At 41.7% G+C, this 23,380-nt stretch overlaps 1 protein-coding gene across 6 annotated transcripts in view; it reads left to right on the top strand.

Annotated features, from left to right (window-relative positions):
• The window catches only part of OSBPL3 (oxysterol binding protein like 3), a 135,603-nt gene extending 124,065 nt beyond the window's left edge, over positions 1-11,538 (top strand). For all 6 annotated transcript variants that reach the window (XM_050938600.1, XM_050938604.1, XM_050938599.1 and 3 more), the window contains 5 exons: positions 844-988; positions 2,456-2,600; positions 3,274-3,400; positions 7,089-7,211; positions 9,772-11,538. In XM_050938600.1, coding sequence (XP_050794557.1) covers positions 844-988; positions 2,456-2,600; positions 3,274-3,400; positions 7,089-7,211; positions 9,772-9,868 — 637 coding nt within the window. In that variant the 3' untranslated portion in view covers positions 9,869-11,538. The remainder of the gene's footprint in view (positions 1-843; positions 989-2,455; positions 2,601-3,273; positions 3,401-7,088; positions 7,212-9,771) is intronic.
• The last annotated feature ends 11,842 nt before the right edge of the window (positions 11,539-23,380 follow it).

Here is a 23,380-nt window from a genome sequence, read left to right as displayed (position 1 = left end):
GTGGGCCCTATGCAGTTTGCAGGTAATGACCCTATGAAAATGGTATTCAGTGTAGTGTTGGTTGCAGGAAGGTTTCTATAGGTTGAAGATTGGCAGAATTGAGGTTGGTTTTGGAGTGTCCAATGTGGTATTTTAAATATGCATATATATTGGAGACCATAAGAACTGAGAGGATATTTGAACACTTATCAACCTTCCTTTAACTGTTCATTTTCAGACATTTTTAAAAACAATGCTGAGCATTTAACAATGGAGAATTTCCTTGGAATATTGATGTTAATGTTATATAATTACCTTGTTAGTTATTTTCTTTTGTTAATATTTTTTCCTTTTGCTCTTGCTATCATATGCAACTGCCTCTTCAGGAATGAAGTCTGTGTTATGCTCTTACCTAGTGTCAAGCTGTGAGGGCATGACTGAAAGTGAATTGAAGTCAATAGACTCCCCTTGACGTCAGCGGGCTTTGTCAGGCCCTGGATGTTGGTGAGGGACTGTGAACAGTGGACACTTAACGAAATGGGCATTTTAATGCTCCTTCCCTTAACCAATTGTTATATGCAATATGAGCACTGTTTTTTTAACTTTGGATGAGCTAAGAAAACTATCTGAATTCAATGCTATGGTTTACACCAGAAGTGCAAAGGTTTTTCAGGGAAATGGATTTTCTTGTTGTCATTGTGCTTGCTGGGGAGAAAGAGGGGAAAGGGAAAGAAGACTGATGCATTTGGAAAGACTAATTTTACTTTTTTTTTTTTTAATAAGAGAATTCCTCCATTAGTCATTCTTATGAGTTCATTGGTTATTTTAGGGATGGCATCATTCACCTCTCTATCTTGCTTCAAGTTTCAGAGACCATTTTCAGTGGAATAAGGTGACTTCTTGTATCCATAACATCTTAAGTGGGCAAAAATGGATTGAACACTACGGAGAGATCATCATCAAAAACCTGAATGACGACACTTGTCTCTGCAAACTGACTTTCTTAAAGGTGTGACTTTCACTCACCGCAGCGTTGTTGATCATACTTTTTCTAATGAGCGCTGCTGTAAGGAGGATGCTATATAGTAGAGTCATGTCCAGCAGGGTACTCTTGTTCCTTGAACTGCTTATGGATTACATTGTCACTTGGATCTAATTGTAATTGACACTGGTGTGTTGGAGATTTTTGTCCATCGAGAGGAGAATAGAACGCTAAAAGAATTGCATTTCATTAGGGAGGGCCAGGCAGAAAGTAAAAGTTGCTGCTTGGTATGAGGAGACTCCTAAGATATGGAAAGAAACTACAAGGATAAGGGAAGAGTGGGTACTTTCCAGCTGCCTCTGACTAAAGACAGGCACTAGGTATCCACTAGTGGGGACTCCCCACATACCTCTCACTAAAGCCCTGTGGGGCAGTCTGTTCTGTTTGCTCTCAAGTTATTTTTTACCAGCAGCTGTAGAACTGGCACTCGCAGTCCAAGGGGAGCAGTCTGTACTCTGCGCCTGCCTTTTGTGTACACTGTGTACTAGCTTAGCTGGGCTGTTGTGTAAGGCTTGTGCTTCAGGAGGAGACATGAAGTACTCCTGACCATCCAATTTAAAATTATATTAACAGTGGATTAAAATGACTTCTTGGAAGCCCATAGCAACTAGAAACCCAGTAAGGCATCTAGTGACTAGGCTGGTTGCTACCTGAGAGAGACTTTTGCATATCCTATTGGGATACTTACCTAAATCCTGGTTCTCCTTATCTAAGTTTCTTGGAGCAAGTGTTTGTTTCATCCCTTTTATCCACATGGTAAGTGCAGTTGCATGCATCTGCAGCAGGGGAAAATAAACTACTGTAAAACATCCTTTGAAATTTCATTTTTTTTGTTGATTTGTTCCAAGGAGTACTGTCTATGTCACTTTCTAGGTAGCACTCAAATGATTTTCAAATGCTTATTTTTAATTGAAAAATTACAGAGACACTATATACAGTGTTTGGAGCTGAGATTTTAAAGTTTGAGCTGTACTGGAAATCTTAGTATTCTACATTGTAAACTGGCTAAAAGTGGGACAATTTACCTGAGCATCAACCCCTCTCTCAAATTTGTAGAAGTGAAGGAGTTTAGAAAAATAGGCCATGGATCTGACCCATCTCTGGTTCTGCCTTGGGTTTTGTAAAATCAAAGTCCAATCCCTGCTTTACCTTAACTTTTCCTTTTAAAAAAAAAATGGAACTTTCAGAGATTTTTATAAACATTTAAAGGAGTTTTGCAAGTCAACTAGTTAAAATTACTGGGGGTTGCTTGATGTCAGTAACACTGTGTAGTGTAGATGAAAATGAATGGATGTGTCTCCCAGATCTTACATATAGCTATTCTTTAAGAAAAAGCATCCTTACGTGAGTCCTACACAATAACACATCTAAATGGCAAAATAGCTCATCCTACTATCTTTGCAGCAATATTGTTTCTGTTCATTTTAACTATAGGCAAAATATTGGAATCCTAATATGCATGAGATTGAAGGCAGTGTCATGGACAGAGATGGGAAAGTAGTGCATCGGCTTTTTGGGAAATGGCACGAGAGTATATACTGTGGGACCCAGTCTTCACCAACCTGCATATGGCGAGCAAGTTAGTAACCAGTATAATCAACACTTTCTTGTGCAGAATTTAAATTTGCTTGAGAATGAATTTACCCCTATGTTCATACTTCATCTCATGCTACATGTTAGGCCCAGGTTTATTATTATTGTGCACAAATTGGCTGTTCTGCTTCTAATGTGTAAAACTTAAATCTGAAAAGCTAAATTGTGTAATTAGAGTTCTCAGATATTGCTTTTGGTAAAGAAACTAATCATGGATTTTATTTTTTTCACTTTCTGCACTGTGTTCTCCAGGTTTTGGGTCTCGATTCCACATTTGGGCAAGTGTAAGGTGTGAGGGGTTTATTTCTGAAAAATAAAAGGAATATTTTTAAGTTTTTGAAGATGTTTAATGGATGCCTGTACTTAAAAATTTAAAGATGAGCCCAAAAAAGTTCAGTTCTGCAATCGGATTCAAATATGAACTCCCACAAAGTTTGATGGTTTACACCCATCTCTCTCCAAAATGGTATCAAGCTATAAAGTCATGCCCTTCTGCAATATGTAATTTATTCATTTTTTTTTTATTTTGACTGAGATTCCAGGAAGCTATTTGGAGTGGTGTGAGCTTTAAAGCCTTAACATGTTAAAATAGCAGGACTTCTTTAAAAAAAAAAAAAAAAAGCGCCTAATTTGCATTCTTTATACATGCTTCTTTTTAGATCCCATGCCTAAAGATTATGAGCAGTGTTATGGATTTACACAGTTTGCATTAGAGTTAAATGAACTGGACCCACAGAGTAGGCCATTCCTACCACCTACTGACACACGATTTAGGCCAGACCAAAGGTAACATGTTTTGCATATACATTTTTTCATACAATATTCTTTACTCCTTATGGAGTCGCTTTTTATTCCACACTTGGACTCGTTAGAATAGACTCTTCTGTTTCCCACCTTTGCTTGCACCAGTGCTGCTCCACTTACTACTAGCAGTGGTGGAAGCACTAACGTAGATCAGATTTAAGCATTTTAACCCCTGGCTTTGAGCGGGTCTAGTTGTTATGGACCAAGATTTTCCAATGTGATTTTTTTCGGGGGGGGGGGGGATGACTTCATTTGAGGGTCCTGACTTTGGGCACCTTTGAAAAGGTCTTGTTTTTCAGTGGATGAGTGCTTGGCATTCTCTGAAAGTTAGGCACCTTTAAAATGTTGCTATTTGTACTCCAAAATTGAGACTTTGCCCTAAAATCTTTTGAAAAATCTTGGCTATGGTGTTAAAAATGTTGACAGCCATCAGTGCCTTGTCTGAGTTTCCAGCAGAACTGCAAAAATGGGTAATTTTAAGAGCCGGGGGGAGAGAACCTAGTGCAGACATGGCCTTACGGAATTTGTTTTCATAGAATCATGGAAATGTAAGACTGGAAGGGACTGCAGGAGGTCATCTAATCCAGTGGTTCTCAACCAGGAGTACGCATACTGCTGGGGGTATGCAGAAATCTTCCAGTCTGCTGTGACACTTCTGTATTTTTATGTCTGATTTTGTAAGCAAGTAGTTTTTAAGTGAGGTGAAACTTAGGGGTACGCAAGACAAATCAGACTCCTGAAAGGGGTACAGTAGTTTGGAAAGGTTGAGAACTACTGGTCTAGTCCGTCCTCCAGAGCTCAGGCAGGATTAAGTATACCTACACTACCTTTTCACTGGTGTTTTCCTAACCCGTTCTTAAAATCCTCTAGTGATGGGGATCCCACAACCTGCTTAGGTAACCTATTCCAGAGCTTAACTACCCTTATGGATGGAACATTTTTCCTAATACCTAACTTAAATTGCCCTTGCTGCAAACTAAGCTGATTACTACTGTGACTCTGTGGCCATGGAGAACAGTTGATCACTATCTGCTTTAGAACAACCTTTTACATACATGAATTATCATGTTCCCCTTCAGTCTTCTCTTCTCTAGACTAAACATGCCCAATTTTTTCAACCTTTCCTCAGACACTGATTTCTAAACCTTTTACCATTTTTGTTACTCTCCTCTGGACTCTCACCAGTTTATTCACATCCTCCTTAAAGTATGGTGCTAAAACTGGAGATAGTACCTCAGCAGAGGCCTCACCATTGATGAGTGTAGAGGGGCAGGAATTACCTCCTGCATCTTAGATATGATGCTCCTGGTAATAAATTCAGAATGACATTTTCCTTTTCACAACACGATCACATTGTTCACTCATATTCAATTTGAGAGAGACAAGATAGGTGAGGTAATCTTTTATTGGACCAACTTCTATTGGTGAAAGGGACAAAACTTTTCAGCTTCTCAGTTTTCCTTCAGGTCTGGGAAAGATGACCAGAGTGCCTGAGCTAAATATAAGAAATTGAGACGGATTAAGCATATGGGATTCACACATGCTATGGGAAACCACTTAAAATGAAGTAGGCAATTAAGGGTTTGCAGTCAGGGGTGTTATACATGTGTTGTAAGGAGCCAGTATCTGAGTCCATGATTTTTAGAGTCTAGTGGAGTTAGGAACAGGGCCGGCTCCAGGCCACAGCGCGCCAAGCGCGTGCTTGGGGCAGCATTCCGCGGGGGGCGCTCTGCCGGTTGCCAAAAGGGCCGCAGGCGTCCCTTCGGAAGGTCCACTGGTCCCGCGGCTCCGGTGGACCTCCCGCAGGCACTCCTGCGGATACTCCACCGGAGCCGCAGGACCAGCGGACCGTCTGCAGGCATGCCTGCGGGAGGCCTACCTGAGCCACGGGACCAGCAAGCGGCAGAGCGCCCCCTGCGGTGTGCCGCCGTGCGTGGGGCTGCTAAATGGCTAGAGCCGGCCCTGGTTAGGAATTTAAGCTCTCAGGCTTGTCTTTTGAAGGTGTTCTCTAGGATTTCTTTGAGGATCTGTCAGATCAGATACGAAGTGATCGCTTTGTGAAAAGTGTTCATCCTCAGGTGATACGGTGTTTTGTCTTTTTATCATGTTTCTGTGTGAGTTCATCAAAGAGTGTAGTGATTGTCTGGTTTCACCCATATAGTTGTTGGGGCATTTGATGCACTGGATGAGGTACACCACATGTTATGATAAGCATGTGTAGAACCCATGGTTATTGAACAGAGTGTTGGGGAGGGGGTATTGATCATCATTAAGGCTATGATTTAGTCATGGATATTTTTAGTAAAAGTCACGGACAATAACCAAAAAGTCATGGCTAGTGACCTGTCCATGACTTTTACTAAAAATACTCCTAACTAAATTTTGGGTGCTATGAGGTGGGGGTGTTTCTCCAGTGGATGCTGGGGGATGGCCCGTGAACCCACTGGCACTTCTATAGGCTTGCGGGGTGGCCCGTGGCCCTGCTGCTGCTCCTCCAGGACAGCACCTGGGACCAGTTGCCTGGGGCCGCCGAGCAGCAGATGGTACAGCGAGCTGTTCCAGGTGCTCAGGCGGCTCTAGGGTCATCTGCACCAGCCACTGCAGCTGCGGAAGTCATGGAGGTCCCAGAAAGTCACTGAATCTGTGACTTCCCCGAACTCTATGAAAGACTTGTAGCCTTAATTATCATAGCAGTGGAGATATGTCTGCAGGTTTTGTCTATTGTTCTGGCAGGATCTGGTGCCACTCTGAGTTAATGTGTCCTGGCCTGTGAGGAGCTTGCTTCTGATGCTGAGCTTAGTAAGATTAGGTGGTGGTTTGAAGAACAGAAGAGAGGATTCAGGAAAGGTTTCCTCAGTATGTGGTCCCCATCAAATATGGATTGTAATTGTGTGACACCACCCACACTGGAACCCCTATGTGCTGGGTGACAACTAGGGCTGTGCTGTTAGTGAGGGTTTTTTTCTGTATTGAAACAGGTGTTCCTAGGGTATTTGGGTGGCCCATTCCATGATGCGATTTACCTCTCTGGCAGAGTGTCCTTGTTTGGGGAAAGCAGTTTTAAGTATGTTTAGGTGTGTATCCTGGACTTTCTTTCTGGAGCATATTCTGTGGTATCTGGCTGTAGAAACCAATTTCTTGATATAGTACGATCTGTGGAGGTAAGTGTGGTGATCAGTGGGTTTCTTGTATATAGTTGTTTGTAGGGTTCTGTTGTTGAAGATGACGCTGGTGTGGGAATGTTCTAGAGAGTGTTTGATGGACGGGTGGTGATTGTTGAAGATGTGGTGGAAATCCATATTCAATTTGTGATCAACTATAACACCCGGATCTTCTTCTGCAATACTGCTGCCTACCCATTTATTTCATTTTTTTATTTGTGCATTGGATTTTTCCTCCCTGTCTATGGTCCTTTGCACTTGTCTTTTATTGAATGTAATCTAAATTCTAATCCTGTCCTCCAAAGCGTTTGCAACCCCTCCCAGTTTGCTGCATCACTTTCCTTTTGTGTGAATGAAAAATCTTGCTCTGCTGATTTAATTGTTCCCAAAAGCTGAACTACAAACTGCATGATTTTAGAGTTCAGATTCTGAAACTTTGAGTCAATGGGAGGGCATCGCAAAAACAAAGTAGAAGCACCAATTGGCTCTTATATCATTGTGTACTATAGGTTTTTAGAGGAAGGGAATATTGAAGGAGCTGAAATGCAAAAGCAGAGGATTGAACAGTTGCAGAGAGAACGGCGAAAGGTTCTAGAAGAAAACAACCTGGAGCATCAACCTAGATTTTTCAGGTATTATGTAACAAATTTCAGATACTGTAATTTAGTGAAGTTTTTGTGTCACAGCACTGGCTTTGTTCCACCATGGGGCAGGGGGTGAGTATTTATTTCCATGAGTCAACTTTTACAGTCATGTTTTTTTGGAACCTGGCCATATAAACTTGCTTCAAAGTTAGATTAGTAGCCAAGGAACAAATATGCCCTTCTCCATGACATCTCTAAACCTTTTTTTGTTTTGTTTTCTGGGATTACAAATACAATCTCAGTTGGCAGCCTCCATACCGAAGCTGTAGATTGAATTTGCCTAGGGAATGAATTTGCCTTTTCATCTCTCTGAGTAAGAGTTAAGGTGCACAGTTGAAGTGGAAGGATTAAACTTGACACCTGCTCTGTGTAAGCCCTCTGTGCATAGCCCTCCCAATGAAGTTCACAGGAGTTCCATGTGCAGCAAGTTTTTCTTGGGTTAGCAATCTGACACTTTACGCAGGCAGTGAAGTCACTTACATCATTTTGTGTTTTGTCTATATAAGGGGGGAGAGAGAAACTTTGCGTTCATAACATAAAATGGCTAACGCAGGCTTTGGTGACTACAAGTTTAAAAGTGAATGTTGGAGAGAACGTTGCGCTTACTTGCCGTGTCCTTGGTTCAAGGTCTAGTAAGAAGGTTGAGGCCAGATTCAGAGTAGAACTGGTATATATTTAGGCAAAAGGCCTGGGGATTCATGAGGAATTAATTCTTTGCAGTGGGGTTAGGTGTCTTACTTTCAGAGGGGGAATTTGAGAGAGAGACGTAGGAACATTTACAATGTACATATAAAGAGGTGACTAAAAAAAATTCCTTGTGTGTATGAGGATTTGGGATGAGTTAACCACTGATCATCCAATATCAATTATAACTACTAAACTAAGGCCTTGGCTACATTTGCAAGATAGGGAGCCCGGGGCTGATTTAATTCGCTCTAACTCCTGAGGTGTCTACACTGGCAAGGCACTTAGAGCACCCGGACCCTGTGGCTGGAGTGCCCCTGGTAATCCACCTCCACAGGCAGCACAGAGCTTTCTGTACCCTGGCTGGAGTGCCGGGGTGTCAGTGTGAATGACATGTTGCATTACTGCACTATGATTGGCCTCCGGAAACGTCCCACAATCCCCTGAAGTCAAGTGGCCACTCTGGTCATTGTTTTGAACTCGGCTGCAGGCATGTGGATATCCCCTTTCAAAGCTCTGTTTCTGACAGCCCATATGCTTATCTGCTCCGGGAAACAAAGCAAACCATAAGTGTGGAATGCTCCTGCTGCAGAAGCAGGTAAGTGTGGAGGGAGGGGGCTGATGTTAGGTTTCCCCCTGCCACTGTCTGAACTTAAAAGATAGCATGCTGACACACACTTCCCCCCAGGCTTTGCAAACCCTTTCCAAAGCACGCTGCAGCCACTTGCACACTGGGATAGCTATCACAATGCACTGCTCATTGCGGCATTGCAAGAGCTGCTAATGTGGATATGCTGCACAGTGTGAACACACAGCAGAGCTTTCCCTGCTGCTGGCTCCAAGGGCTGGTTTAACTCCCAGCGCTCTACATCTGCAAGTGTAGCCATGCCATCAGATGGTAACTTTGATTTTGACTAAAGGGAAGCAAACTTTGCCTCCAGCAGGTTAACAAGTCAGTATAGCAGATAAGATACCCAAGTACTGTTTAATTGTGCATTGCCCCAGATCCTTTAATATGAAGACATTGTTGATCTATTCAATATTCCACAAAGGCAGATTGCAGGCAGGAACGCCCCTTGACTTGGAGAAACAAATTTTGGTTAAATATTGAGTAAGGTGGATCATATCATGTAAAATGTATATTGGTAGAAGTGTAATTATGAGGGCAGTGAGCTCTAACAGAGAGCCAGAGCAGGTCAGCGTGAAGGTAGAGCCACTCTAAGAGTATGAGGGACATGTGCTTTGGTTTAAATCAGTAGGCTAAAATCTCTAGCAAGGCTGTTACCCGAATCCTAGATCAGATATAGATTTACCTTTGATTACTTGGATTTTCTCTCTCTCCTAAAATAAGGAAACCTGGCTTTATTTAAAATAATTTTAGAATAAATGGCTGTTTAATCTAATGTAGAACATTTATAACCAAAGTTAGACTGTGATCTTCTCAGGGCAGGACCTGTCTATATGCCTAACTCCATGGGCCTTGACCATTGACTGAGGCCTTTAAGAACTACCACAGTAAAAACTAGTGCTATAAGCCATTCTTGGAGTGAAGTTAAAGACTCCTCCAGATTCAGACAGTCAGAATGGGGACAAAAGTAATATCCTGGATCATTTAGGAAGACCATCCTCACAAGGGTTTCCAGGAAGTTGGCTGTGCACCTGGAGGCAAGGAGGAAGCCTAGAGCCTGATTTTAAAAAGTGCTGAGCACTCACCATTCCAGCCAACAATGGGTGCTTACCCCCTCTGAAAATCAGGTAACTTAAGACCTAACATGGGGTGGCAGGACCAAGAAAGCAAAGGGCAGCAAAACTACAAAGTCGGCTTCAACTATACATTCAGGAAATTGCTTTAATCTTTTGACAGGAAATCCACAGATGACTCCTGGGTGAGCAATGGAACATACATGGATCTTAGAAAAGACCCTGGTTTTTCCAAAATGGACAATCCTGTTCTCTGGTGAAAGAGGACCTTAGAAGAGGCTCAGCTGTATTTCTGATTTGTGTGTGTGTGTACTGCTTCACACCTTGCGTACCTTCTATAATAGTGCTTCATTTAGAATTTGACACATATATTTTCCTCATTTGATTTCTTTACTATTTGATTGTTACCATGATTGTCTGAAATGTATAAAAAACTGTTTTTTATAAACTTTTTAATAAAATAAACATTATTGAATGTTAGTGGCTGGGCTGGGAAGGAGAGAAAAAGAAGCTTTAACACTACTTTTCCAAAGGGTAATAATGCAAGTTCAGTTTTAATGTATGCCTTATTGAATTATAAAGGAGAAAATATCAGCCTCTCTTGGCTGTGCTAAGAAACATGAATGGAAGCCATGGTTACGTGAACTTAAGTGGGCTACTAAGATTGGAATGAGTAGTTCAGCTCTCTCTTGCCTCAGACAGCTTTTAATTACTGAAACAAAGCGAGTCTGCTCATGCTGGAGTCTGAATAAACTTTTTTATTTTTTTCTGTAGAAATTAAATAAATTCTTGTTTTTATTTGCTTGTCACTATTGAAAGGGATAATAGTGAGCTTGTATTCGTGATTCTCCTGCCTTACTTAGACAATTTTACCCTGCTACTCGTAACACTAGAAGATCAGGAATCACCACCAAATCTTCTCATCAGGAATCTTCAAATGTACAGCCCCAAAAAGGTCTTGGTTAATGCTTGAGCACTGTCCAGATGAAAGAAGACCTTTCTCTCTTTTCCAGTAAATAAAATCGACATAGAGAACGAAATCTAATGCTTCCATAGCTGGACTTCTTTTATCTATCTAAAAAAAATCACAACAGGGATACTTTTTAAAAACTTAGTAAATTTGTTGTGTTAAGACTAACAGATGTTTTCTTAAATAAATTTTTGATACATTCTACCTCTTATTATAAGCAGTGTATTTAAGATCTTGTATTAAAAAAAAAAAAGATCATCTGCCTTATTACATGTATGGACTCATTGATCTTCATTTAACTGCTTCTTGTGTTCAGATAAATATTTAAGTGTCTTGCACTAAATTGGTTGTATCTCTTTTTTCTGTACTCTTTGTACATAAGTAGTATTTTCATGCATATCAGAAGTATGTCTATCAAACTACTGCAGAAAATAGATGTATAGAATATTACACATTTGAGTGGAGGTGGTGGGGTGTTCCCTCTTCCCTCAAAATCAAAGTAATACAGTAGCACATGTAGCAAAACAAATTGTATTCTCAAAACCATTTACATTCCTGGCCAAACTAGACCCCAAGCCTGATCCACCTCTTCTAGATCTATTGCATGCAAACCCTGTGCGAGACTCTCTGTGGTAACAACACTGAGAGGTTTCAACTGGTTTAAATTTTCAAAATAAAAAAAAAAGGTAAATTATTAGTGGAGGTTTTGAGATTGTACAAATTAAAACACGAAATGAGTCAAAAATTGTTGCTATGTTTAACCAATTTATTACTGGTGTAAGTTGCAGCTAAGGGAGATGAAGACTTAAGAGAGATCAACAGCTTTGAAAAACTTCCAATTTACTGTGTTCTGATGCAGTCTTAAAGAAAACTCTTTAAATAGTGGATCTGTTTACTGCAAGTTTATTGTATCATGTATAACATTAAACAAGTGATATAAAACTGCATTTTAAAACTGTTCTGTGATGTCAGTTAAATGTATTATTTAATTTTGCCTGGTAGTACCTCTAAAACTCCACTGATTTCATAGCCACAGCTGCTACCTTAGGAGCTTAACTCTCTTTTTGCAAATCAGCCTTTCTCTCATTTGCACAGTGTTACTCAAGCATTATTCTCTTCTATTTTAATCTGGCCTTTAAAGATGCAGGACACAATAATTGTTTAAAGTCAACAATTTGAAATAATACAGGCTCAGCTTGAGGCAGGTGAAACCTGGTCTTTCTGACTCAACAGGAAAACTGGTCCATTGGGCATAACACTGGATTGTTTTGAGAGAGAGTTGCGGGAATTGCGCAGTCCAATCCCCTGTTGCATCTCCATCTTAGTTTATTTTTGCATTAATAATCAAAAGCTGGCTCAAGAATTCATTGCTACTTCTAGATCAGAGGATATGCCTGGGGGGGAGGGCATAGGGGGTCACATACCCCTCCTCCCCCCCAGATTAGTTACTTGGCTTGTACTGGGCTTGCTCACAGAACGAGCATGCTCAGTAACACTGCTGAAATGCCCTCTCTCCCTGCCCCCCAATCAGCAGGCCAGGTCGTCTCCATGTTCTAGTTGTCCCTGCCGTCAATAGTTATCAAACATTCCAAATAGAATCTTTCCATCACTATTATTTTCCTACAAAATTAACAAAGAAAATTCTCAAGGAAGATTTGAGGGGATGACGGTGGTGTTTCAGTGTCACAATTAACAAGTGTCACCATAGCTATTGGATGTGACCATTATTGTACCTTCTGCATGCTGTCTGGCTTTTTCCAAATCTGTGTAATATGTTTAATTCATTAATAATCAAAAGCTGGCTCAAGAACCGTAAGTTAATGGAGTCCAAGCAACAGGCTGTTTATACAACTAAGCAGTGTTGCCAACTCTTACAATTTTATCGTGAGTCTGCTTAGGAATATTTTTAGCTCTCATGATTGTTTTCTCAAGCTTTTCTCACAAACTCCTAAAGATTCAGACTCCAGAAGGCAAACTAAACCCCAAATGTGTCATTGTTTTAAAATCCCATGATTTCATAAGAGAATTTCATGATTGGGGGCAGGGGAGGTTTGACTTATTATTTTTGAGCACTGTGGGTTGACAATACTGTTTTGGGATATTTTTGACCATTTTAAATCTTTAGTGTAGATCAGAGGTTCCTAAACTTTTCTTAGTGCGTATCCCCTTCCAGATCTACCAGCTGCCTGTGGACCCCTACCCTTCTCATCACTGATACTTTGTATGTTCTTCTTAAGACAACCTGTCTTTAGCCATCTGTCCATATTTCACTCTTACTTACAGATATAGTGCAATGTGTCCAACTGGGAGGGGGGTAAAAACCCTAAATTATGAGCTCAGACTTGACAGTTGCTAGGCAACTGAACCCATGCTGTATGGTGATTAGAGGTGAGGGTTCTGTGTATGTGTTCTCACTGGTACATCTTGAAGTAAACTACCGTAGTGTATATAACAAATTCCCATAGAGTTTTTTAAAGCTTTGTCTGATTAGTCTATTGCAAAAATACAATAAATAAGATCCACCAATTTCTCCCACGTACTGCCTCCCAGAGATGTTTTGTGTACCCTGAGGGTAAATGTGCTACAGTTTGGGACCCCCCTGGATGATTTAGGACCTAAGCTGAGGCAAAAATTCATTTTTTGCCAATGACTCAGTACACAGGCCTAATCCTTCACTCCTCGTTCAGGAAAAACTCCCGGATCAGGAAGGTGGGTTAATATTGTACTACTCAGGCTCTTACACTGTGCCTGTCACTGTGGTACTGAAGGAATCAAGAATATTTCTTGTATATCAAAGCAAAACAATTGCACCTGGCAATCCCTCCTCATTGTATGCTTCCCAGGTTTGCAGCATGAATGTTAACTATTGGGAAAGGTAAAGCTACTGAGAAAATTAGAGCTGTGGGGTCTCTCTCTTACACCACATTTCCACTGCAGCATATATACAGCTAGCTGACTCTAATTGTTGATACTTTAGTTAATTACAAATATATTCAGATCTGGAAGAAAAATTCCTTGAAAACATTGTGTACACAAACACATTCATGGCCCATATGTGTAAGCAATTATTCATGGCAAGATGAACATGCAATTCACACCAGTCTCCTGAAGTATAATGTAGCTTTTCTTTTTAATGACTAAACAAATAACATTTTGTTTTAATTTAGATTTATATGTAGTCACACTTCCTCCCTGCATAGTAAGAATAAAACTTTGGTTCTTCCTTTCATATTGTCCATTTAAAAAAAAAAACTGCATTGAACTGAAAAGGCCCTGACATCAGCACACAAAACCCAGGAAGCTGTTAAAATAGACATCCATCTTTAACATAAATGAAGAGCAAGTATCATTGCTACCATCCTCTATTCTAGGGCTTTAGCTGGTCTTGTATATCTTATGAGCTATAGATAGGGATTCTGGCTTTCTGTTTTAACTCCTGCAACTATCTGAAGCTACTTGTGGTGGTGTTTTGAACATGAACGCTGAAAAGAACTGATTCAGTCTCCTAATATGCTCATGAGAAATTAGGAGCTGTCACTACTTCAGTTTTGCAGACTTTTCAATGCTAATTGACAGCAGACTCCTGAATTAAAACATTGTAACTGGGAGAAAAATGTGAGCGAAAATAGGGAAGCATGCCTTTCTATTTTCTAAAAAATTGTAATAATAGACATTTTGAAATGAATCAATTGCGTAAAACAAACACTGAATTTCAGAAAAGCGGTAAACGTCAAACCAAAATATCTAATTATAATACTTGCAGAATTTCAGGAGTGAAGTTTTAACTGGCCATTTTGCAGTTGTGGGTTTGTTAGACTTTAAATAGTTTTTCCTCACACTCACACCTTTTAGTATGTAATTATTTTAGGGGAATTAAACTGCAGTCTAGCTTATATAGGACAACCTTTTTGGAAGTAGAAGAGGTACTTTGGAGCCATTGTATTGTGAATGGAAGTGAACAATATCATTAGTCATTGCATTCCTTTCTTAATCCCCACACTGATTATCTCTTTGATGTTGCAGTTATCTTGTCAGCACTTAACTGCATTTTTAAACCCTACTTAAGTGCTTTGCTGAATCAGGGTCCTAATTCACAAATAACCACTATTTTTTAGGTTGGATAAAAATTAATGTTTCTTAAAAAAAAATCAGATTTTTTGTTTAAATTACATTAAGTAAAAGTTATTTTTAAAAAACAAGCCTATTTATAATTTGAAATTATGATAACTTGTTATGGCTTAACTTTACTAAATGTATTAAAATTTGAATTTAAAAAAAAGCAATTCACATGTGCTGCCAATCTTTACAGAAAGTCAAATCACTAACATGTCCAAGCATCTGCAATCAGAGTTCATTGAACGTTTAAACCAGTTTTAAGTATCAGAGGGGTAGCCGTGTTAGTCTGGATCTGTAAAAGCAGCAAAGAATCCTGTGGCACCTTTATAGACTAACAGACGTTTTGGAGCATGAGCTTTCGCGGGTGAATACCCACTTCGTCAGATGCATGTAGTGGAAATTTCCAGGGGCAGGTATATATATGCAGGCAAGCTAGAGATAATGAGGTAGTTCAATCAGGGAGGATGAGGCCCTGTTCTAGCAGTTGAGGTGCGCTAACCAAGGGAGGAGAAACTGGCTTGCCAATTACAAAACCATTCACAGTCTTTGTTTAATCCTGAGCTGATGGTGTCAAATTTGCAGATGAACTGAAGCTCAGCAGTTTCTCTTTGAAGTCTGGTCCTGAAGTTTTTTTGCTACAGGACGGCCACCTTAAGGTCTGCTATAGTGTGGCCAGGGAGGTTGAAGTGCTGTCCTACAGGTTTTTGTATATTGCCATTCCTAATATCTGATTTGTGTCCGTTTATCCTTTTCCGTAGCGACTGTCCAGTTTGGCCGATGTACATAGACACCATCACAGGACCTAACCAGATCAGCCACACCATCACCGGTTCATTCACCTGCACGTCCACCAATGTAATGTACGCCGTCATATGCCAGCAATGCCCCTCTGCTATGTACATCGGCCAAACTGGACAGTCGCTACGGAAAAGGATAAACGGACACAAATCAGATATTAGGAATGGCAATATACAAAAACCTGTAGGACAGCACTTCAACCTCCCTGGCCACACTATAGCAGACCTTAAGGTGGCCGTCCTGTAGCAAAAAAACTTCAGGACCAGACTTCAAAGAGAAACTGCTGAGCTTCAGTTCATCTGCAAATTTGACACCATCAGCTCAGGATTAAACAAAGACTGTGAATGGTTTTGTAATTGGCAAGCCAGTTTCTCCTCCCTTGGTTAGCGCACCTCAACTGCTAGAACAGGGCCTCATCCTCCCTGATTGAACTACCTCATTATCTCTAGCTTGCCTGCATATATATACCTGCCCCTGGAAATTTCCACTACATGCATCTGACGAAGTGGGTATTCACCCGCGAAAGCTCATGCTCCAAAACGTCTGTTAGTCTATAAAGGTGCCACAGGATCTTTGCTGCTTAAACCAGTTTTGACATCAATAGCTTCTTCTGCAGTACAGAGAGAACATTTCTTCATTTCGGTTTATTCAACTAGTTCAGTTCAATGACTAATTCATTCAAAGTTAAGAAACCAAATGGGAGTTGAAAAAGTAAAAAGCTTATGTTCCACTTCCAAGCTCTGAATAAAAGACTGGGTGTGAGAGGATGAGAACTATTAATTCTAAAAACTTGAAGGGCCTAGTGAACCGAAACAATCCATTCAATTCACTAGATACTACTACACCGCTACCTCGATGCAATGCCAGATATAACATGAACAGGGCCGGCTTTAGGCAGATTCAGCTGATTCCCCGGAATCAGGCCCCGCGCCTAAGAGGGCCCTGCACCTTAAGCGCCTTTTAAATTTTTTTTACTTACCCCGGCTGCGGTCTGCTCTGAAGCCTTCCATGGCCCCGCTCCCCTAACCAAAGCGCCGGCGGGAGCGCGGCTGCCCCACAGCCTGGCTCTCCCAGCTGGAGCCCCGGCCGGAGCACAGCAAGCCCCGCTCTCCCAGCTGGAGCCCCGGCCAGAGCAGGGCAAGCCGCCCCACAACCCCGCTCTCCCGGCTGGAACTCTGGGCCCTTTAAATAGCCCCCAAAGCCCTGGGATAGCGGGGGGCTCCAGCTGCCTCTGCCACCCCGTCCTTTAAATAGCCACCGGAGCCCCCCTCCGCCCCCATGTATTCTCCAGGACTCCCGCGGCTATTTAAAAGGTCAGGGGTGGGGCAGAAGCAGGGGAGCCCCAGGCCCTTTAAATAACCCCCAGAGCCCTGGGATAGCGGGAGCTTTGGGGGCTATTTAAAGGGCAGGGGCTCCAGCTGCCTCTGCTGCACCCCCTGCCCTGCCCGCACCAGCCCTGCCCCCCCTGCCTGCAGCCAGCTCTGCACCCAATGCCCACAGCCAGCCCCTGCCAAACCCCCTGCCCTGTCTCCAGCCAACCCCTGCCACACACCTCTGTGGCCCTGCTCAAAGCCAGCCAGCTTCACACGCAGCCCTGCCCGCACCAGCCCTGCACACCCTGCCCGCCCTGCCCACACCCACCCCCCGCACTCCTTGCCCTGTCTCCAGCCAATCCCTGCTGCACCCCCCTGCCTGAAGCCAGCCAGTTCCGCACTCCTCTGTCTCCAGCCCTCTCAACCCCTCCTGCATCCCCCTGTGGCCCTACCTGAAGCCAGCCCACCCCACACCCCCCTCTCTCCAGCCAGCCCTGCACCCCTTGCCCTGCCTGCAGCTAGACCCTACCTCCAGTCAGCCCCTGCCCTGCCTCCAGCCAGCCCCATGTCCACTGCTGACCTGCAGTTCCCAGGGCAGTAACTCTGCACACCTGCTTCAATGAGGGGGGCAGGGAGCAGCTGGGACCCACACATGTGCACACCCGCAGAGAGTGGCAGGGACCCACTCATGTGAAATGGCGGTCATTAATAAGCAATCAACAGCATATATGATGCAATGTACATAATATATAATTGTATTATTCATATAGTTATGGAAAGTAAATAATACATGGAAGATATAAAAGGCTTTTTATTTTTTACAAGTTTTTTTTTTTTTTAATCATCCCTGCCAGGGCCCCGCCGAAAATGTTCAAATTGGGCCCCGCACTTCCTAAAGCCGGCCCTGAACATGAATTTGGATATAACGTGGTAAAGCAGCGCTCCGGGGGCGCGGGGCTGCGCACTCCGGTGGATCAAAACAAGTTCAATGTAACACGGTTTCACCTATAACGCGGTAAGATTTTTTGGCTCCCAAGGAGAGCGTTATATCAAGGTAGAGGTGTACTTTTGTTTAATAATTCAGTTGATTTAAAATGCAAAAGATTTGATAACCTTCTTGATAAGAGTTTTTTGTATCCAGCACATAAGGGTTTTATTTAACTATTTTGTTAAAAAAAAAAAAAAAAAAGCTGTTTTGTGCATTTTAAATCGAATTTTAATTTCTATCCAAATAGACCTCGGCACAAATCACAAGTAAAAAAAAAAAAATCTAGTAAGTAAGAAATGCATAATACAAAAATGTACAAGTTAAGAATCTGAATAAATGTGAGTTTAGCGAGGTAATTGCTTAAATGTGTATAGATATAGCATAGCTATAGTATAGCTCTAAATGTAATGTAAAGTCTATATTTAGTTGCAGATGAACATGTTTTAATGGTTACTTAACTAAGAGAATAGACCTTTCTTTAGGAAAACAAAGTACAAATGCAAACAAGATTAAAATGGATTATCTATTGAAATCATAAAAATTGATTTTAAATTGATTAAAACTGGCGATTTCAATCACTTTGATCTAAATCAATCCACCCTACTATTCTTGGTAAACAGAATCTCGTTAATCTGTTGAAATGTTGATCAGAGCATATCTTGGCATTTTTTGGGTGGGCCTGTGAAACAGTTGCTTCTCCAGATGTAACCAACTCCCATCTGAACTGACCATATCTGGACATGGGGTTGGCCTGAAGATGTGAGAGAAAGTTGCTAAAATGATTCTTTGGCATCTATATACTGGACTTAATGGGCTAACTTACATTAAGAGGGTTGGTATTGCGGAGCGGGTAGGAACACTTTCAGTTCCTCTAAACTTGGCTTCCTGCTAGGGGTGTGATTTCCCCGACTTGCTTACTCATACTTACACTAGCTCTTATTGAACTAGCATGTGTGTAAACAGCAGTGTAGCCATGGTAGCATAGGTAGCGGCAGTGGAGCAAGTACCGAGCCACCGGTTTCAGGCAGGTTTGTACTCAGTATGGCTAAGCCATCCCTCCGCTGCTGCTATCTGTGCTGCCAGGGCTATGCAGCTGTTTACACTTGTGCTAGCTCAGTGAGAACTGTGCAAGCATAGGTACACACGCAAGGCAATTGCATCCCTAGATGTAGCTATAGCTGCCAAAATAAAAAAAAAAAAAAAAAAATTCCCAGAGGCAATCATTCAAGTGAATTAGGGACTAAGGGACTGCTAGGTTTCTCAGCCACTGAAAGATATCATGGCTTTTCTAATGGAATTTAGCATGACTGTATTACAGTTGGTTGGAAAACTTCCAACTTTAGACCAAAATGCAACAGCATTTGTTAAACTTTTTGTTGAAACTATTTTGAAACTAGAGTTAGAAACTATTTTGTTTCCCATATTGGGACAGAGGGGAGGGAGTGGCTGCAGGGTTTCACAAGTCCTAAAGCTCATCTCTAGTTTTTACCTAATATAGTCTGGCTACAGTGTTTGAGACGCCTTCCCATTGCACACCCTGGCCAGTTTCTGCTCCTGTAGTTGTTCCAATGTGTAGCAGGATTTTTGAACAATGACACACCTCAAATCCACCCTTCTGTCCCCTTTTAATGTTTTTTATTTTAATGAGTGCAAATAAAGACCAGGTAAACACTTGTATGGTTCTAATTTACTGAATGTTAATTTCACAATTTACAGCCATATACATTAACATACTTTGTGTATATTTATTGGGTGTAGAGTGATTGTCATTATAAAAAGACATTTGCCAACTGTGGCCATAGGTTTCTAGTCTCAGTATCTCAAATACCATTGTGCAAGCAAATGCTGACTTTTTAAGGATGACTATTTTAAGCTGAGATATAGTAGTAGAAGGAAGTAAGATTAAAGGTCCATAGCTCTGTATTGATTTAACAGTGTTAACTACGTAGAAAATGTTCAGGCACTGCTTTCCACATCCCCCCACAAAATAGACACCTTTAATTTGTTTATGGCTCTTGATAAGTTATCAATGGACCTCATTCACACTTGTATTTGGCACCCTAGAATTTCAACAGCTTATTTTTCATTGATACAGCCTTAGTCATGTAGCATGTTGTTCCTTGGTTGTTACCCAGCAAATACCTTCAGGTTGGGCAATAGAGCAATCAGAACTGACCTGGAAAAAATCTTCCTGGAAGTAAATAGTCAGTGATATTTTTGCTGGTTTTATGAGTAAATTTATTTATTTATTTTTATTTAAACAAAACCTGTAAATCAGGAGTATAACAGTAGCATTGATGCAGTATATGTATGGCTACTCTTACTGGGTAGCCTTATAAATCACTCTTGTTTTGAGAGGAGTGAAAAATTTTGGCACAAGTAAACTAACCACTTTGTTTAGAGTTTTTCTAGCAAATTTATGAACTAAGACTCTTCCAGCTCAGATTCTCTACAGGCACATCACAAGGTGTGCAACTTCAGCATGTCACAATACATCCAGCTTGTTTGGGTTTCTCCATATCTTCTATAAAGACTAAATTACACCACCCTGCTTTATATGTTGTATTATAATGTTGATGCACTAGCAGCATGTACAAACTTATGCCTCACATATAATGTGACCAAAGAAAGGGCTGGTCTACACTTACACTGCAAGTCTAGCCAAGTTATGCACGTTATACCATAGACACCACTGTAACTCAACCTATGTCGATGGGATAGTGCTCTCCCGTCGACACAGCTTCCGCCTCTCGAGGAGGTGGACTGCAGACATCCATGGGAAAGCACTCTCCAGTCATCAACTTGTGGATAGCGGGGAAGAGGTAGATGTGGTCTATCTTGACTTCAGTAAAACTTTTATACTGTCTCACGTGACCTCATAAACAAACTAGGGAAATGCAATCTAGATGGAGCTACTATAAGGTGGTGCAAAACTGGTTGGAAAATCCTTCCCAGAGAGTAAAAGCAGCAAAGAGTCCTGTGGCACTTTATAGACTAACAGTAGTTATTAGTGGTTCACAGTCATGCTGGAAGGATATAACGAGTGGGGTCCCGCAAAGATTGATTCTGAGTCCAGTTCTGTTCAATATTTTCATCAGTGATTTAGATAATTGTATAGAGAGTATACTTATAAAGTTTGTGGATGATACCAAGCTGACAGGGGTTGCAAGTGTTTTGGAGGATAGGATTAAAATTCAAAATGATCTGGATAAACTGGAGAAATGGTCTGAAGTAAATAGAATGAAATTCAATAAGGACAAATGCAAAGTACTCCATTTAGGAAGGAACAATCAGTTGCACACATACAAAATGGGAAATGACTGCCTAGGAAGGAGTACTGCGGAAAGGGATCTGGGGTTTGTAGTGGATCGCAAGCTAAATATGAGTCAACAGTGTAACACTTGCAAAAAAAGAAAAAATCTTTCTGGTATATATTAGCAGGAGTGTTGTAAGCAAGATGTGAGAAGTAATTCTTCCACTCTACGTGTGCTGATTAGGACTCAGCTGGAGTATTGTGCCCAGTTCTGGGTGTCACGTTTCAGGAAGGATGTGGACAAATTGGAGAGAGTCCAGAGAAGAACAACAAAAATGGTTGAAGGTCTAGAAAACATGATCTATGAGGGGAAAAAAATGGGTTTGTTTAGTCTGGAAAAGAGAAGACTGAGAGGGGACATCAGTTTTCAAGTATGTAAAAGGTTGTTACAAGGAGGAAGGAGAAAAAAAAATTCTTAACCTCTGAGGATATGACAAAAAGCAATGGGCTTAAATTGCAGCAAGGGAGGTTTAGGATGAACATTAGGAAAAACTTCCTGTCAGGGTGGTTAAGCACTGGAATAAATCACCCTGGGAGGTTGTGAAGTCTCTATTATTAGAGCAGGTTAGACAAACACCTGTCAGGAATAGTCTAGATCAGAGGTTCTCAAACTGTGGTCTGTGGACCACCAGTAGTCCGCAAGCTCCATTTAGGTGGTCTGTGGATAGTTCCCACTAAGGTATGTGTGGCCCCACAGGTGCACGAGGCAATGAAGGGCCACCCACCTAATTAGGGAAGCCATGCAGGTGTGGCTCCACTAATTAGGTGCCTGGACCCTGGAGAAGACGCACATGTAAGGTGAGGTCCTGGTGGCCTTGGGGGGAATAGCAAGTGAGTTGGAGGGGGTCGTGGGGTGAAAAGAGGGGGTGAGGGGAATGTAGGAAGAGCAGGGCTGTGGTGGCCAGAGAAAGAGGTGATTTTCCCCAGCTCCAGCACTGCAGCTGCCAGGGAGAGATGGCCCTCCTTCCCTTCCTCAGCTCTGTGACTGCTGTGGTGGGGGAGATTCCCTTCCCAAGGCAGCCCCTAAACTGGGGCTGGGAAGGAGGGGGGTGAGTGGGAGAGACCTCCCTCCTTCCCAGCCCCAGCTTGGGAGCTGCCATGGCGGAGGAGAGAGGGCTCATCCATCGCATTAGAAAGGTAAGACTACTGATATTAAAATATGAGGTGTGCACTTTTATTTGTAGAACAAAAAAAGTTTTTCTTTTATATAGCACTTTTATCCAAAGTGCTTTTCAATAGTTAGCTAATAGTACAAACAACATTTGGAAAGCTTAATAAGTGGTCCACCGAGACCATTGGCAATTTTCAAGTGGTCCGTGGAAAAAAAAAGTTGGAGAACCACCGGTTTAGATAATACTTAGTCCTGGCGTGAATGCAGGGGCCTGGACTAGAGGACCTCTCGAGGTCTTTTCCAGTTCTATGATTCTCTGACTTGGCATGTCTTCACCGGACCCACTAAATCCAGACCCATCAATTGCAGTGATGCCCATTTAGTCAGTAATGTAAACATGGCCAAAGTGACAAAAAATACAGTTGTCTGTTGTACAATTTAGTTTTTCTCTGCTGCCTCTCCTGCCTGGACACACATCCCTGTACCAGTGGCTAACTCTCTTTCTCTCTCCATTCAAAATCATCCCTAAAACTCACTGCTTAAAGGCCCACAAATAGTGTAGACAAATAGTGTAGACATGGCCAAAGTGACACAAATTACAGTTGTCTCTCATACAGTTTAGTTTCTCTCTGGTGCCCCATCTGCCTGGACACCCACCCCTATCCCAGTGTACCCGTAGTTAACTCTTTCTCTCCATTAAAAATCCTCCCCAAAACTCACTGTTCAGAAGTCCACAAATGCTAAATTACGTTAGTAAAAGTGATCACTGTACTACTTTAAAACAAGCAATCTATGCCTGAAGACCTGCGTCTGACCCTGTCCCTCACTTTGAGTATTTCCTTACTTCTAGAGTAGTCACAAAACCAATGGACTACTCCAGGAATGAGTAAGGTACTGTTCATAGTGAGTAAGGGTAGCAGAAATGGGTCCTAAGTTAGCACCATCCTCTGACCTGCATTTTTGAGTACATTCTTGTGTTGTCTGTTTAGGGGATAAGCTCCTCAGGGCAGGGACTCTACCTTTCTTAGGCCTCGTCTACACTAAGGTGGTAAATCGACCTAAGTTACACTACTCCAGCTACATGAATAATGTAGCTGGAGTCCACATAGCTTAGGTCAACTTACTGCGGTGTCTACACCATGATGCACTGACGAGAGACGTTC

Source organism: Gopherus flavomarginatus, chromosome 2, assembly GCF_025201925.1.
Source record: "Gopherus flavomarginatus isolate rGopFla2 chromosome 2, rGopFla2.mat.asm, whole genome shotgun sequence".
In the NCBI taxonomy this organism is placed as follows: Eukaryota; Metazoa; Chordata; order Testudines; family Testudinidae; genus Gopherus; species Gopherus flavomarginatus.
This window is presented reverse-complemented; position numbering and strand designations above follow the sequence as displayed.